Source organism: Leucopleurus acutus, assembly GCF_964270905.1.
Source record: "Leucopleurus acutus genome assembly, chromosome: 3".
Lineage (NCBI taxonomy): Eukaryota > Metazoa > Chordata > Mammalia > Artiodactyla > Delphinidae > Leucopleurus > Leucopleurus acutus.
The window spans coordinates 146,609,797-146,624,537 of record NC_139145.1 but is presented as its reverse complement, the minus strand read 5'-3'; the positions used below and the strand labels follow the sequence as shown (position 1 = coordinate 146,624,537).

Below are 14,741 nucleotides of genomic sequence, written 5' to 3'. Positions count from 1 at the left end.
ACTTACAGTTGCAAAATAAATGGGTCACAGGTATGAAATGATCACGTGGTGACCATTTTGAAATGTACAGAAATACCAATCACTGTGTTCTGTAACAGGAACTAACATAGCATTGTAGGTCAATTATACTTCAAAAACAAACTCACTCATAGAAAAAGAAGTAAGATTTGTGGTTACTAGAAGCAGGGGATGGAGGGACGTGGAGTTGGATGAAGGCAGTCAAAAGGTACAAAGTTTTAAGATAAATAAGTATTAGAGATGTAATGGACAACATGGTAATTATAATTAGCACTGCTCTATGTTATATATGAAAGTTGTTAAGAGAGCAAATCCTAAGAGGTCTCATTACAAGAAAAAACAATTTTCTATTTCCTTCATTTTATGTCTATATGAGATGACAGATGTTCACTAAACTTATTGTGATAATCATTTCATGATGTATGTATGTCAAATCATTATGCTGTACACCTTAAACTTATTCAGTGCTGTGTATTAATTACATCTCAATAAAACTGGAAGGAAAAAAAAAGCATGTTATTTTCTTTCCTTTTCCAAATTCCCTTACGCTTGACTCTTTATGACACAAAATCTGTTTTTCAAGTACCTGTCCAAAATACAGTCTTATATTCTTTTGTTTTAAATCATTACTTACTGAATTATAAAGTAAAACCAATTTTAGATAGTATTTTAATAATATGTATTTTTCTTTTTAAAAAGGTTATAAAAACAACACAACATGGAAGACACAGTCATGAAAAATTAAAACTACATATAATCTTATTACCTTGGGATAATTAGTGTGAATATTTTGATACCTACCTTCCCAATCTTGTTTATGAATAATGGGTTAAGACTTTTTTTTTTTTTTTTTCGCGGTACGCGGGCCTCTCACTGTTGTGGCCTCTCCCGTTGCGGAGCACAGGCTCAGCAGGCCGCAAGCTCAGCGGCCATGGCTCAAGGGCTCAGCCGCTCCGCAGCATGTGGGATCTTCCCGGACCGGGGCACGAACCCGTGTCCCCTGCTTCAGCAGGTGGACTCTCAACCACTGCGCCACCAGGGAAGCCCGGGTTAAGACTTTTAAAATAGTGTTGTCCTCACTCTATAATCTACAGGGAAACATGCTTTTCAGAAGAGAAGCTGAGGACATATTTGGCTATTTGAAAATTAGTCCATCTACAAATAATAAATGCTGGAGACGGTGTGGAGAAAAGGGAATCCTTCTACACTGTTGGTGGGAACATAAATTGGGGCAGCCACTATAGAGAACGGTATGGAGGTTCCTTAAAAAACTAAAAATAGAGTTATCATATGAACCAGCGATTCCACTCCTGGACATATATGCAGAGAAAACTATAATTTGAAAAGACAAATGCACTCCAATGTTCATAGCAGCACTATCTACAGCAGCCAAGACATGGAAGCAACCTAAGTGTCCATCAACAGATGAATGGATAAGGGAGATGTGGTATATATACACAGTGGAAGATTACTCAGCCATAAAAAAGAATGAAATAATGCCATTTGCAGCAACATGGATGGACCTAGAGATTATCATACTAAGTGAACTAAGTCAGACAGAGGAAGACAAATATATGATGTCAGTTATATGTGGAATCTAAAATTAAAATGATACAAGTAAACTTATTTATGAAATAGAAATAACTCTCAGACACAGAAGACAAACTTATAGTTACCAAAGGGGAAAGGGGTGGGGAGGGATAAATTAGGAGGTTGGAATTAAAATATACACAATACTATATCTAAAACAGATAACCAACAAGGACCTACTGTACAGTACAGGGAACTATACTCAAAATATCTTGTAATAACCTATAATGGAAAAGAATCTAAAAATGTTTTATATATATATGTATATAAATATATGTGTGTATATATATATAACTGAATCACTTAGCTGTACACCTGAAATTAACACATTGTAAATCAACTATACGTCAATAAAAATTTTAAAAAGGGAAAATAAAAATAAACTGAATTCCACACAGAAAAAAAAAATTAATCCATAGATGTTAACTCGCATATACTAAATGAGACAGCCTGTACAACAGTTTAATGCCTAGATATAAACCTCATTATATTTAGACAGAGCAAACCAATGTTAAGAATATTTTCTCTAAAGGAAAGCAGCAAGCAAGGTAATAATTAGATAATCGTTCATTTACTTTGATCAACAAATCAATGTAAATAAGGGTTGAAAAACTATTCTAAGAGTATCATTTCTAAATATGGATGAACATAGCATTAATATTCAGATTATTACTTCCATTACCCAGCCACAGATTAACTAAAACTGCACTAACCACCTTTCAGTAAATATGGATCACAGTGATTTTCTTTTCTGCTCTCTCCCTGGGGATCTCTAGTTTCAAGGCTTTAAAAGAGATCTTGTATGCTGATGCTGGTGACTCCTAATTGCAATCTCTAATCCTGGCCTATCTTTAGGGCTCCAGGTGAAGGTACCCAACTGCGTCTCTGACGTCTTTCTCTGGATATCTAACAGGCATCTCAAACTAACCTGCTTCAATATCAAGCCCCTGATTTTCTAGCAGATAAGTTACCACGTTATATTATTTTTTTACAATAATTACCTCTCAAGAAGCCATTTCAAGAGTAAACACTGAATAGCTAGAAATTAAGCTCTAAAAAATTGAATTTATTCATTCAGATATGTGAGTGCCTACTACTGTGTTCAGTTAAACATTAGCTGAGCTCAATCAAATGCATTAAATGCAGCACTGAAAACTCAGTGAGAACCCATTCAAAGGTAGAAAAGTCTATTAAAATATTTTCATCAAATTTACTGCTTCTAACCTGCTATAAATAAAACTTAAGGGTAACTGGCCTTCAGAGTTCAATTCACTGTCCAGATTTTTATCTTATGTTCCCATTTTTGGCTTCCACAATATAGAACATATACCCAGGAATAAAGGACATAAATCCTACATATCGGTACTATTAATTCTAATCTGGTGGTTCAGGAGCTTTGGTGCTTACTTCCTGGCTCTCAGCAAACTCCAGAAAATTAAGATTACTCAGCAGCTGAGTTTTATGAAACTTCAATTTGACATGGTGAAGGAGGTCTGAATTTGCAGGGGAAAAATTATAAAGAACTAATAGAAAACTAAGTTTTCCACGATTTTAATATGTTTTGTTAGCAACACTGAAGTTCCAAATCTAAAGACAAAGTTCATTTAGCATTAGAATACTTAATATTGGAGCAGAAATGTCACTTCATAAATTCTTATTCCCACTCACATTTCTTCTTGTGAACTAATTATTTAACAACTCATGCTCGATACATTTATTTAGAGAATACAAGTTCTTTAATTACTTTCATAAACAATCTAGTTGGTTGGGCTAGTAAGCTGCATTAACATGTACTGGCTAACTAGGCAGCTAAGAGATAAGGCATTTTTAATGCCTTAATAAAAAGCATGCTTTTTTTTTAATAAAAAGCATCAATTAGAAAGTCTTAAATCACTATTCAACTGGCTCATATTTTTTAAAGTTTTTTTTTAATATTCAAAGGCTAGTAAGAATTTCTAGCTACCCCCTCAGAAAATAACAACACTTCAAAGATTTAAAAACATACTTCAATCAGACAAAAACAAGAACACATGAATTCTCTGTAAAATGTCTTACAATTAAGAGATTAGAGAAATTACTGAAATTTAGAATACATTCTCAATTATGCAATGCTACACCTTAGGTATTAGTAACAAAGTTCTTAATATTTTCTTCCTTTTTTTCCCCCAAAAGCTTGTTAGTTCCTATCAGCATTAAAAAGCAAAAAACAAACAAACAAAAACCTTTCTTTTATGATTATTCACTAGGATACTTGGAGAAAGCAGTGTGAATCTAAAATCTCTACAGGCAGACACACTCAGTATTAGCAAAAGAATTTTCTTATAAAATCTCCAAAAGCCAACATCACTTCTCCCCATGCGGCTCAGAGGTTAAAACACAACACAGCATGAAAGGAAAAAAAAGAGGGTTCTGAAGGGACAGAAATTCACCACACCTTAAAGTCAGAGGTGATAGGCTATTTTCTAAGCGGCCCAAACACTTTTATTAAAGTATCACAGACATTTTTACTTGACCAAAACTGAATCTATTACAAATTTTTTAAACTTGTTTTACTAGTCAGCTGAGCGTTACTATTTTGTACTCCAGTAAGGGAAGGAAATATGTCTTTTTAAATTTAACACACTGTTTCACCAACTCGTGACACAATGACAGTTTGGTATGTAAACTCACTAGGCATAATTTAAGCACTCTTAGAAGAATACGCTTAACTAAATGGTACACGAAGCACCATTCAAAATTGCCTTAAAAGGATTAGTGGTACCTAACTGACAGCTAAAGGAAACTACTTACCTAGTATGGTCAGGCCAGGTGCAGGGAACCCTAAATATTTCTTCAGCTATATTTGGTATTTATCTTGGATCATTTCTATTCCATTTATTCTTTATCTCAGACTCTCACCTTTACTTTCCCCATTGTTTTATTCCTACTTCTGCATTCCCCTTAATTCTGTTTACTTACTCCCTTATATGTTGGGATTGCTCAAGTTACCTTCCTTGGCATTCTTATCCGTTCTCACTTCATTTTCATTTTCTCCCCACTCTAGGGACTTGATCTTCCAAGTACACACCAGTACCTATGAAATTAAACTTTAGGGCAAGCTTGTTTCTTGAGCTACAGGCTCAAATTTTCAAATGCCTACCTTTATATTCACCCACATGTAGATCAAGTACCTCTCCCCAAAACCATCTAAATCTGATTATATATTCCCCGTTCTAATTTGCTCTTCTGAATCCCATATAACAGTTAATAATACTTCCATTTACCTAGTCAACAAAGTAAACCCCAGGTGTCACCTTTAATTCTCCCTTCACACTCAGTCTCCATAGCCGGCCAGTGGCGAAGTCCAATAATTATACCTGCAAACTGTTTCTCCAATCTGTTCTTTACGTTCATGCTGCCACTGCTTGAGTTCTGGGCAACATCAACTCTTATCTGGTCTCATGCAACAGCTTGCCTCTGGAATTTCTAAATGAGTTTCTTCCTTAAAAAGTATTTCCTATTCCCCTCGTCATCTAACCACTCCCACCCGAAGCCTGCTTTCATACTAGTCCCAGAATGCTGACGTCTCAGAAAACTTACCCATCCCTCCACTCCTGTGGGGAAGAGAGTAGGGCTGAGCAAGAGTTGTGTTCTGCTGCTAAAAGACTGAAAACCACTAGGAGATAAAACCATGGCATTTAACAACTTTATAAGGCCCACTTACCTGTTTAGCCTCAATAGTACTTCCTCTTGAGCAATGATTTTCAAATTGCCCTTAGAATGGGGCACAACCAGCATTATAAATAAACTATACTACATGTAACAAGGGTAAACTGGTTCATGTTACCTTCTATTTCAAATATGAGTACATCATGATGTAAGATTTTTCTGACTGTGAATTAAAGTCACCAATGTTTGAGTTCTTTTTACTGGCAAAAAGATGACCTTTCCCACTGTCTTACTAGTACTGTTCTCTCTCTCCTTCACCTATAAATTCTTCCTTATTCTTTAATATTTAATTATCTTAAAATTAAAAGATACAATTTCACCCTCATCACATTGGCAAAAATGTTAAAGTCTACCAAGTGCCCATGAGAACACTGGGAATCAGGGAGTTATTCAATGCTTATGGAAAAATTATTTGTATTTTTAATTGCAGCATTTTTTTTTAATAGTGGAAAAACTGGAAACAACCTAATTATCCAAACAATGGAATACTATACAGCAGTTAAAATGAATTAACATATATAAACACAGATAAATTTCAAAACCAATAGTGAATAAGAAAATTTCTAAAAACTAGACACATTCTAAAGAATATGATATTACTGATGTAACTTTTTAAAGATACAAAACAATATTAAAATAAAGTCAACTTATACTTTACTAGCTGAGAAGATATTAATGTGCATAATATCTTAACTCAGAGCTTAAGCCATATAATTAAAAATATAGAAAAAGTGATCACCGTAAACATAAATCATGTTATTTACAATTTCATGGCTGGCTACAGGCTCCCCCAGGTAAGCCTGATACATAGTGCAGGCTGAAAATCAGGGCTCTAAAACATATTGATCAATGATTCTGTTAATGGTTAATTCCATCTACTGTGATATTCAGTCCTTTTACATCTTTATGAGTCTCCTATTTAACTGCAAATATTTACGGGAGTATACCTTAAGCCTCTATTTTCCAAGTTGTGTTCCACAGAATTAAAAACATTTTATGCACCCCCCCAAAAAAAAACTCATAGTCAAATAAAAATCATCTTTTGTTTAGGCTCATGTTTATCAAACATATTTAACCTCTTTCAGGGCACTCACATCAGTAATCTCTACCTTAAGTTTTTAGCAACTAACATCTTTTGGAAGCCTGACAGCTGGAAATAAGGCCCTGGACTGGCAGCCTCAGGGTGAAAGAACTAAAAATGTTTTTTTTTAAATTCAGAAACATTTCACCACCTTTAACTAGTGGGGATGGAAAGGCAGAGAGCATGATGTGTAAGATACAGTCCTTGCCCTCAACTCCAGAGAAGAAAATAACCACAGATAATACACTAAAAAGGAAAGCTCAAAATCATATTATGAAAATACAATGAAGAATACCTAACATAACCTTGGTGGCCAGAGAGAGGCCCAGCAAGGTTACCAAGGATGGCTTCCTGTGAGAGTAATGTGTAAGCTTCACCTCACAGCAAGAACAGGAATTGGCTAAAGGATGGAGGAGCATTCAAAGCAAAAGGGGCTACAAAGGTAAAGACAGTGATGGATGCAAATCAAACTACCCTGAAATACCATTTTTCACCTACCAGGTTGGCAAAGACCCCAAAGTATGCTAAACTGTTTATGAAAAAACAAGCACCTTCATATATTGCTGGTGAAGGTATACACTGGCACAGCCTCTAAGGGAAGCAATTTGGCAATACCTATTAAAATTTCAAATCTATATACTTCCTGACTCAGCAAGTCCAGTTTTAATATTTTAGTGTTTGATTAACACAAATATTATTCATTACAGTGTATTTTAATAAACTAAAGCATCTGCACACAGTAAGTGCTACATACATACTATTAAAAAAAGAACAAGGTGAAGAATAGCTTAAATAATATGTTATCATTGAGTAAAAAGGGATGGGATAAAGAAAAAGAATATTTCCCTCTGTTGATTTGTATGTATATATTATTTCTGGAAAGAAAAACAAGAAATTGATTAGCATTGGTTACTTCCAGGGACAAAAACTGAGTGCCTGGTGACAGGAATAAGAAAAAGACTTTTCATTGCATACTCCTCTGTATCGTTTACATTTTGAACCATTTTAACATGCTACTGATCCATAAATAAGTTAATTAAATAAGCACAACATCTCATGGAAATTAAAGCAGTTTGAAATCAATGGAAAATGAAGTTCTAGACAAGAACTGATTAGAAATGAAGCTCAAGAGGTAGACAGGAGTCAATTCATGAAAGGCCTGTTCTAGCACACTAAGGATAATAAAGGTTCACCTACAATAATGTTTCTCGAAGTCTGATCTGGGGACCACTTGCAAACGTGGAGAGCTTGTTAAAAATGCAAAGCCCTGGACAAAGCATCAGCAAGCTTAAGGGTATGGTTCAAAGAGGCAGAGTCTGAGAGTTCTCCACAAACTGAATCTTTATATTGAGGGAGATGAGAATAAGGTTCAGGTACCTGCATTCTAACAAATTCCCTGGGTGACTCTATAGGTTATAGGGAGCTTCTGAGGGGTTTTAAGCAGAGGAGTAAAGTGGCCAGATGTTCACTTTGGATAGACCGTTTTGGTTCCTGTGTCTCGAAGATTTGAAAGGAGTGAGGCTCCGTTAGAAGGCTCTCTGGCAGTACTCCAGATCATGTTCTTTAATTTGATAAATACTCATATTGCATACACTACACTCATGGCACATGTGGCAAAAATATTATCTACCCAAGAACTACAACCTAAGCTACACCAGTGTTTTAAGGAAACTGAGTAATGGAAACAAAATCCAAGGCACAGCAACTCCCAAATCTGCTAAGAAGGCAATAACTAGGAAGAATGTAAACCAATAATAGAGGGACCACTACATGAAATTATTCCACCCCATTAGGAAATTAATTTTTTTTTTTTTTTTTTTTTTTTGCGGTACGCGGGCCTCTCACTGTTGTGGCCTCTCCCATTGCGGAGCACAGCCTCCCGACGTGCAGGCTCCGTGGCATGTGGGATCTTCCCGCACCGGGGCACGAACCCATGTCCCCTGCATTGGCAGGTGGACTCTGAACCACTGCGCCACCAGGGAAGCCCAGGAAATTAATTTTTTAAAAAAAACTAAAAATGGAAACCATTAAAGGGGGTTGCTTCTGGGGTTGTAAGACTTGGAGTCAGGGCAGAGAAGGGTGGAAACTGCTCATTTTTTATTTGGTATATATTAAAATATTTTGAAATGAAACATTCTCTTTGGCCAATAAGGCATGGTTAACGACGTCAAAACCCTTTCCAATCAGCTTTGAGTCACCTAAAGGTCTAGTTTGTGAGTGTCATCAACTCTGTTAATATAAGCTCCACATCCACCAACAGCTACATCACTTATGATGCAGGTAAACTGTAATAATAGTTCAATTAGCCCTTGCCAAGTCTTGAGCCAGTAGATGTAAAATCACTGAGTAGAAATCCTCTATTCACAAGAAAAGTCACTGACAGGTTAGGCGGAAGGGAAATGCAAGAATTAAAAATAAACCAATGTAAAACCAATATGAAAGAGCAAATGAAAGTCAGACTTTCATCCAGTCTGTACATGCTTTATCAGCTAAGAAGTATTTCCTCTAATTGTTTAAGTTTCTACAAAGTTAGAGAACCGCAAGGCTTCAGGGTATGAAATTATACTAGCACTCCATCCCTCTTCTTCCATTTGCATTTTAACAAGTGACCTAATAGAGATCTATTTTGCCACAAAACAATCACCACCACCACAGCAAAAGAGAACCCTCTGGTACAAAACTTCAGGTTACCAGGACACCACACACATAGCCAGCCACGGTGCCAGAAGACTCAAGTAAGCACTTGGCCACTTTCTTTTATATCCAATTCACATGATTCATATACCTTAGTATCTTTTACCCTAGGAAAACAGCAAACAGTATTAATCATCGTGTCATTCCTATTACGGAATCCCATTTTAGAACAACTTCACACACTCTAGTATTATTTGGTCTGTTCCTGATCTCTGGTCCGGGCTCCACCTAATACTATGCCATTCTGAATACTGGCCTTAACATAAATGATAAAACTCAAATCAGTAAGAAACAAATCCAGTAAAATTTAATTGAAATGATAGCAACAACAACTATTTCAAAACTGTGTTCTACAGTCCAGAAGTTTTACTTCAAAAGTTTTCTTATTCCAAACAGCATACTTAGCAATAGGCAAATATTTACCTATTACAGATTTCTCTTCAGATACTCAGAGTGGGTGTACTAGGTAGTTCGATTTTTAAAGACTTGATTTGCCTTACGTTTAAAAAGTTTTGATTAGTGTCAATCTAGTTCAGAGGTCCAAGAATTAATCTAATTCAGATGCCACTCATATTCTTGAGGCCTTGTAAAAGTTCTTCAGTTTTAAAATACCAGAAAGGGCCTTGGAGGCTACCTAGTCCAATCCTAGTATTTCACACACTGAACTAGGTGAAAGCACTTTGAAAACGACAGCACAACACAAAAAGTATCGCTGTCACCAAGGAGGCCCACAGAAGTTAAAAGGAAGTTAACCACAGAGAACCTGGGCCTGGCTCCAAGCTCCTGACCCCAAATCCCACACTCTGAACATGCCAATCAAGTACACTATTTTTACTTGTCGTGAGAGGCTTCCATAAAATTGTATGAAGAACATATTTAGGGGTATATGGCATCCGACAACTTCTAAAAAGTAGGTCTGCAAAATTAGGAGTACAACCCATATGGCACACCTCTTTCCCAAATCAGAAACGCTTGCTCCAATTTTATTCCCTACCTCACCCTCAACTTCACTCCCTAACACAAGCTCAACTACTCCGACCTCCTGCTCCAACTGTTTGCTGATTTACTCTTTAAATGATGCAAATGTTTTCTATAAATTGCTACCTTCAAACACTAGGGAAAAGGAGAGAAACCTGCACCTAGCATGGCCACCCGATGAATACAGGGGCCCTCCTCAATTAACTCATTAAACAGTCAAGAAGTTAAATGCTGAAAACAGTCAGTACTTAAACAAGGATGATTTACAATTTCATTCTGATACCTCCACAAAATATTACCAAAAGATTGCTGATGATTACGAACCAGAAGTTCAGAACAGGCTGTCTACTCTTGCACAGAATTCTACAGGATTATGGTTACAGGCAATTTATTCCAAAGCCTTTTGGTGCAGTGTCAACAATTAGAGATTTCCAGTGGAGATTTTTCTGGACATACTGCTCATGGTAGCATCATCACTCTCGTTTCCTTAAAGTGGGTGGGGACATGGGATCAGAAGTTCCAAGAATAAGAGTGAAGGCAGATAATATTCAGGGTTCCCCCCCCTTAGGTGTATTTATATACTTTGCAAAGATATTAGTAAATATCTATACCAAATATAGTCTGTTGTGGAGGCACTACTATATTATATAGACCTAGACGCTGTATTTCATAATTACCCTGTTTACCTGCCTTTTGTCTGGACTTTGCTACTTAACAACATACATTCAAATTTTCCCCGCTGCTCTGCCCAGCACTGGAGACACGTGAGCTTTTGATACAAACTCCTGGAACCTTGTCTGAGAACCACGTTCCAGCGCGGAAAAGGCTCAACCAGACCGGCTCCCCGGAGTGCCCAGGCCTGGCAGTCCTGCCCACTAAAAGGGGGTGTGTCTGCGGTACCATGGCTTCTTTTCCGCTGCCTATAGCGGCGCCCAGGGGCTCCCTTTCCCCCGGGGCGGCCTGCGGAGCGATTCCCAGAACCGCACCCCCAAAGTCACGGCCGAGCCAGTGAGCGAACCAGCGCCGGGCCGAGGCACAAGGGCGGGGGCCGCCGGGACCCACCAACTGCTTCAGGTCCTCCTCAGAGAGCTCCGCGTAACGGTACCGCTGCTGCTCGAACTCGTACCGGGTGGTTTTGGCCACCACCACCACCCGGGACGGGCGGAAGCCGCCGTCGGGGCGGCTGCCACAGCCCGCCAGCTCGCGCGGCTGCCCCTGCCCCAGGTGCCGCCGGCCGCCGCCGTCACCGCCGAGCCGCGGCCGCGCGGCGGGGCCTCCCGCCCCTGGCCCCCTCAGCGCCGCTGCCCGGCCGCCCGCCACGCGACGACAGCTGCCCAGCAGGAAGCCTCGGTAACAAGTCATCGTCGGCCCGGCAGCAGCTCAAGGCCCGGGCTCCCGCCTCCGCTTCCAGCCGCCAGCAGTGCGCGCCGCTCGCGCCGCCGCGGCCGCTACGTTCCAGCCGGGCGGGCAGAGGTTAAGTGCACAGCCGTGCGTGGCCGGCGCCGCAAAGGGGACGTGCCCAGACGTTGACGGGGGCGGGGAAAGCCGGGCGATTGGGAGCCGGGAGAGCCCTCGAGAGGGGAAAGGTGGGCGGGGAAAAGCTGGAGGCCTCCAGGTGGTGGGTTGTGTTTGTTTGGGGAGCCTTTTCCATTGACGCCTGCGCAGTAGCCGCTTCCCCCGCCCGGGGACCGACCTCCAGCTCCACCCCTTTCCCCCCGCGGTCTCCACCCTCCCCCAGGCCACCGCTTCCAGCCAATCAGAACCCGCAGCGGTTTCGGAGGCTGAGGAGCTTCAGGGATTGGCTGCGGCCGGGGGAAGGGCTGGAATTCTATTTGGTGTTGGAGCTAAACCCAGCTGGAACTGGTCTGAGGCTGCGCCGGCCGTGCGAGTGCGGTTTTAAGGGCTTGGCGGGAACGTGTGTGAGGCCGCAGCTTCTTGCTCGGGGTCAGTCCTTTTTTTCGTTATTGCACGTAAGACTAGACTCTTTTATTATTGCACATAAGACTAGACCCTTTGTTCGTTCATTCAGCCACCTCGTATTGGATGGCTGATATGTCCAGCTCTGGGCCAGGGTTTGAGGAGACGGACTCAGGACCAGCTGCACAATTTGCGGGGCCTAGTGCAAAATGAAAACGCAGTCCCTTGTTCAGAAATTGCTAAGAATTGCAAGAGGGATAGACAGCAGTAAGCCGAGCACCGGGCTCATTTAAGCATGGTACCCTGTGGGATTGCGCAGGTGGTACATCTGCTAACCTCCAAAAAACTATTGGGGTGGAGGGGAGGTGTTAGCCTTTGAGAAAGTTAGAGGATGATGGATAGACGAGTCTGGCCAAATGGAAAATTTCTAGATGGGAAGCTATGGTTGAAAAAGTAGATAGGAAAAGAGTGAAGGGTAGAGAATGTTAATAATTTGGACCTTATCCTGTAGGCAGTAGTTAGCCTTTTGAAGGCTTTTAACTGGAATGAAATGAGTCCTGAGAGCAATGTTTGATGACTTGATCTGGTTTTCGAATGTGGAACAAATTGGGAGGCAGGAGGAGGGAGGGAGACTTGGGCACTGTTGGAATAGTTACTCTTGGATCGAAGCTAGAGTAAAAGTAATGGAAATAGAAGAAAATGCTCCTGTTACAAGAGGAGAATCAAATGGCAGTGCACATCCTAATGTTTATCCCTCCTGCTCTTTAGATCCTTTTGCTTTGGCACTCTCTTTGCTTCTTTGTAGTCCGAGCACTATCAATAACTAGCTTTTGGACTTTGGGCAGGTTGCTTCACCTTTCTGGGCCTCAGATTCCTCATCTATAAAGTGAGGGAGTTGAACTAGAGTGATTCCAAGGTTCTGCCAAGCCCAAATTGATTCCAAATCTGTGACTTACTTTTCAGCTAGCCACCAATGCCAGCATTCACTCTTGGGTTCACTGAATATTTACTGAGTCCCTACTATGTGCCAGGTAGTATATTAGACTGGGAAATACACAGTGCAGTCTGATAGATGTTTGCTTTTAGTAGGTCACTGACCCCTTCTGGCCAGGAACTTTGCCTCACAGGAGCTGCTAACAGTGACTCGTAGTGCACCCTAAAGCACACCTCTTAACTTCTGTGAGATGTGAGTTACTCATTTGTAACTTTGAACATCCTCAAGGTCCTTTCTAGTCTTACTAGTTCAACACTTTATAATTCCTTAGATACTAGGAAGGAAGAAAAGGGAGAAGTCACAGATGACACTGAGCTTTGAAGCTTGGTGGCTAGGAGAATGTCAGTTGATCCATTTGACAGAAAAAATGAATTTAGAAAACCTGTTCTGGATCAAAGTCTATGAATTCTGTTATGCATATGCAAAATTTCAGACCCCTTTTCTTCCCATTTCACAGATAAGTACTCAAATTTTTGGATCTCCCCCGTTTCCAGCTACAAACTTGTCTACACTGACATCTTCTCATTTGGTATATCTCTTTGTCCATTGTTATTTTGGGATCCCATCTCCTTCCACCTGCTCAGAAATATTGCTCCGTCAGGTTATCACCTTTAATATACCTTTAATTATCCCTCTCTATTGGACTTTCCTCTTCACTGTTTAAACATGCTCATGTCTATGACATCTTTAAATTAAAAAAAAAAACAAAAAACCTTTTATGCCCTAGCTTTTATATATTGCTTGTTTTCTCTTTACAGCTAAGATTCTTGAAAGAGTAGTTGGTTCATCATTGGTCAACATCCCTGCTGCCTATTCATCTGTCAACCTGTTGTAATCTAGTTTCTCCGTGCTACTTTACTAATTACTGCTATTTCCGTGGTGACCAAGGATGTGATTGTAAACTCAGAAGACATTTATCAGCCCTTAACTGACTTGGTCTTCCTGCAGCATTTGAAATGGTTATCATTTCCTTTTGAAATTTTTTACTCTGGTTCACAGCACACCAGTCCCTAATGGTGGTCCTCCCATCTTTCTGTCCCTTTTCTGGATTCTTCCTAAGCTTATATTTGGGATCTATCCTTCCCTATCCTTGCCGTCCCTTCTCTCTGTCTCTCTGTCTGTCTGTCTCTCTCTTTCTCTCTGTGTCTCTCTCTCTCTCTCTGGCTCTCTCTCTCTCTCTGTCTCTTTCTCTCTGCACTCTTCTGCATGAGCTTATCTACTCTTGTGTAATGAAAAGAGCTTGGGTTTGGGATTTAAAAAGACCTTGGTTCAAATCCCAGCTTTACCATTTATTACCTTTGTCAACCTTGGACTGTTCCCTTAATCTTTCTGAGCCTACTTCTTCATTTACAAAATGTAATAGCTTACTTATAAAGCTGTAAATATATGTACAAATGCCTAGCCACATGCTCATTACAAAGTATACACTTGGCAAATATTAGTCCCTTTCCCCTTCCCTGACTTCAGCTACTACCAGTGTCTTTAGCCCAGACTATCTCCGGAGATTTACATCCTTATTTCTAGCTTCCTGTTGGATAACACCTCTTGAGTCTTATGTATACAACACGTCAATGGATATCAAATTATATTTGATTGCCTGCTGTGGGCGAAGCACCCTGCTAGGTGTTGGAGATAAAATGGGAAATAAATAAGTAGTCTCTCCCCTTGAAGAACATACAGTCTGTGCAATGATAAAATTATTCACAGAGTGCTATAGGAATTTGGAGGAACAAATCTTCATTCAGCCTAAGTGGAGTTAGG

General features: G+C 39.9%; 1 protein-coding gene across 2 annotated transcripts in view; it reads right to left on the bottom strand.

Annotated features, from left to right (window-relative positions):
- Positions 1-11,569, bottom strand: part of NADK2 (NAD kinase 2, mitochondrial) — a 46,362-nt gene extending 34,793 nt beyond the window's left edge. For both annotated transcript variants that reach the window (XM_082837016.1, XM_082837017.1), the window contains exon 1: positions 11,132-11,569. In XM_082837016.1, the coding sequence (XP_082693142.1) occupies positions 11,132-11,431 (300 nt within the window). In that variant the 5' untranslated portion in view covers positions 11,432-11,569. The remainder of the gene's footprint in view (positions 1-11,131) is intronic.
- Positions 11,570-14,741: the final 3,172 nt, after the last annotated feature.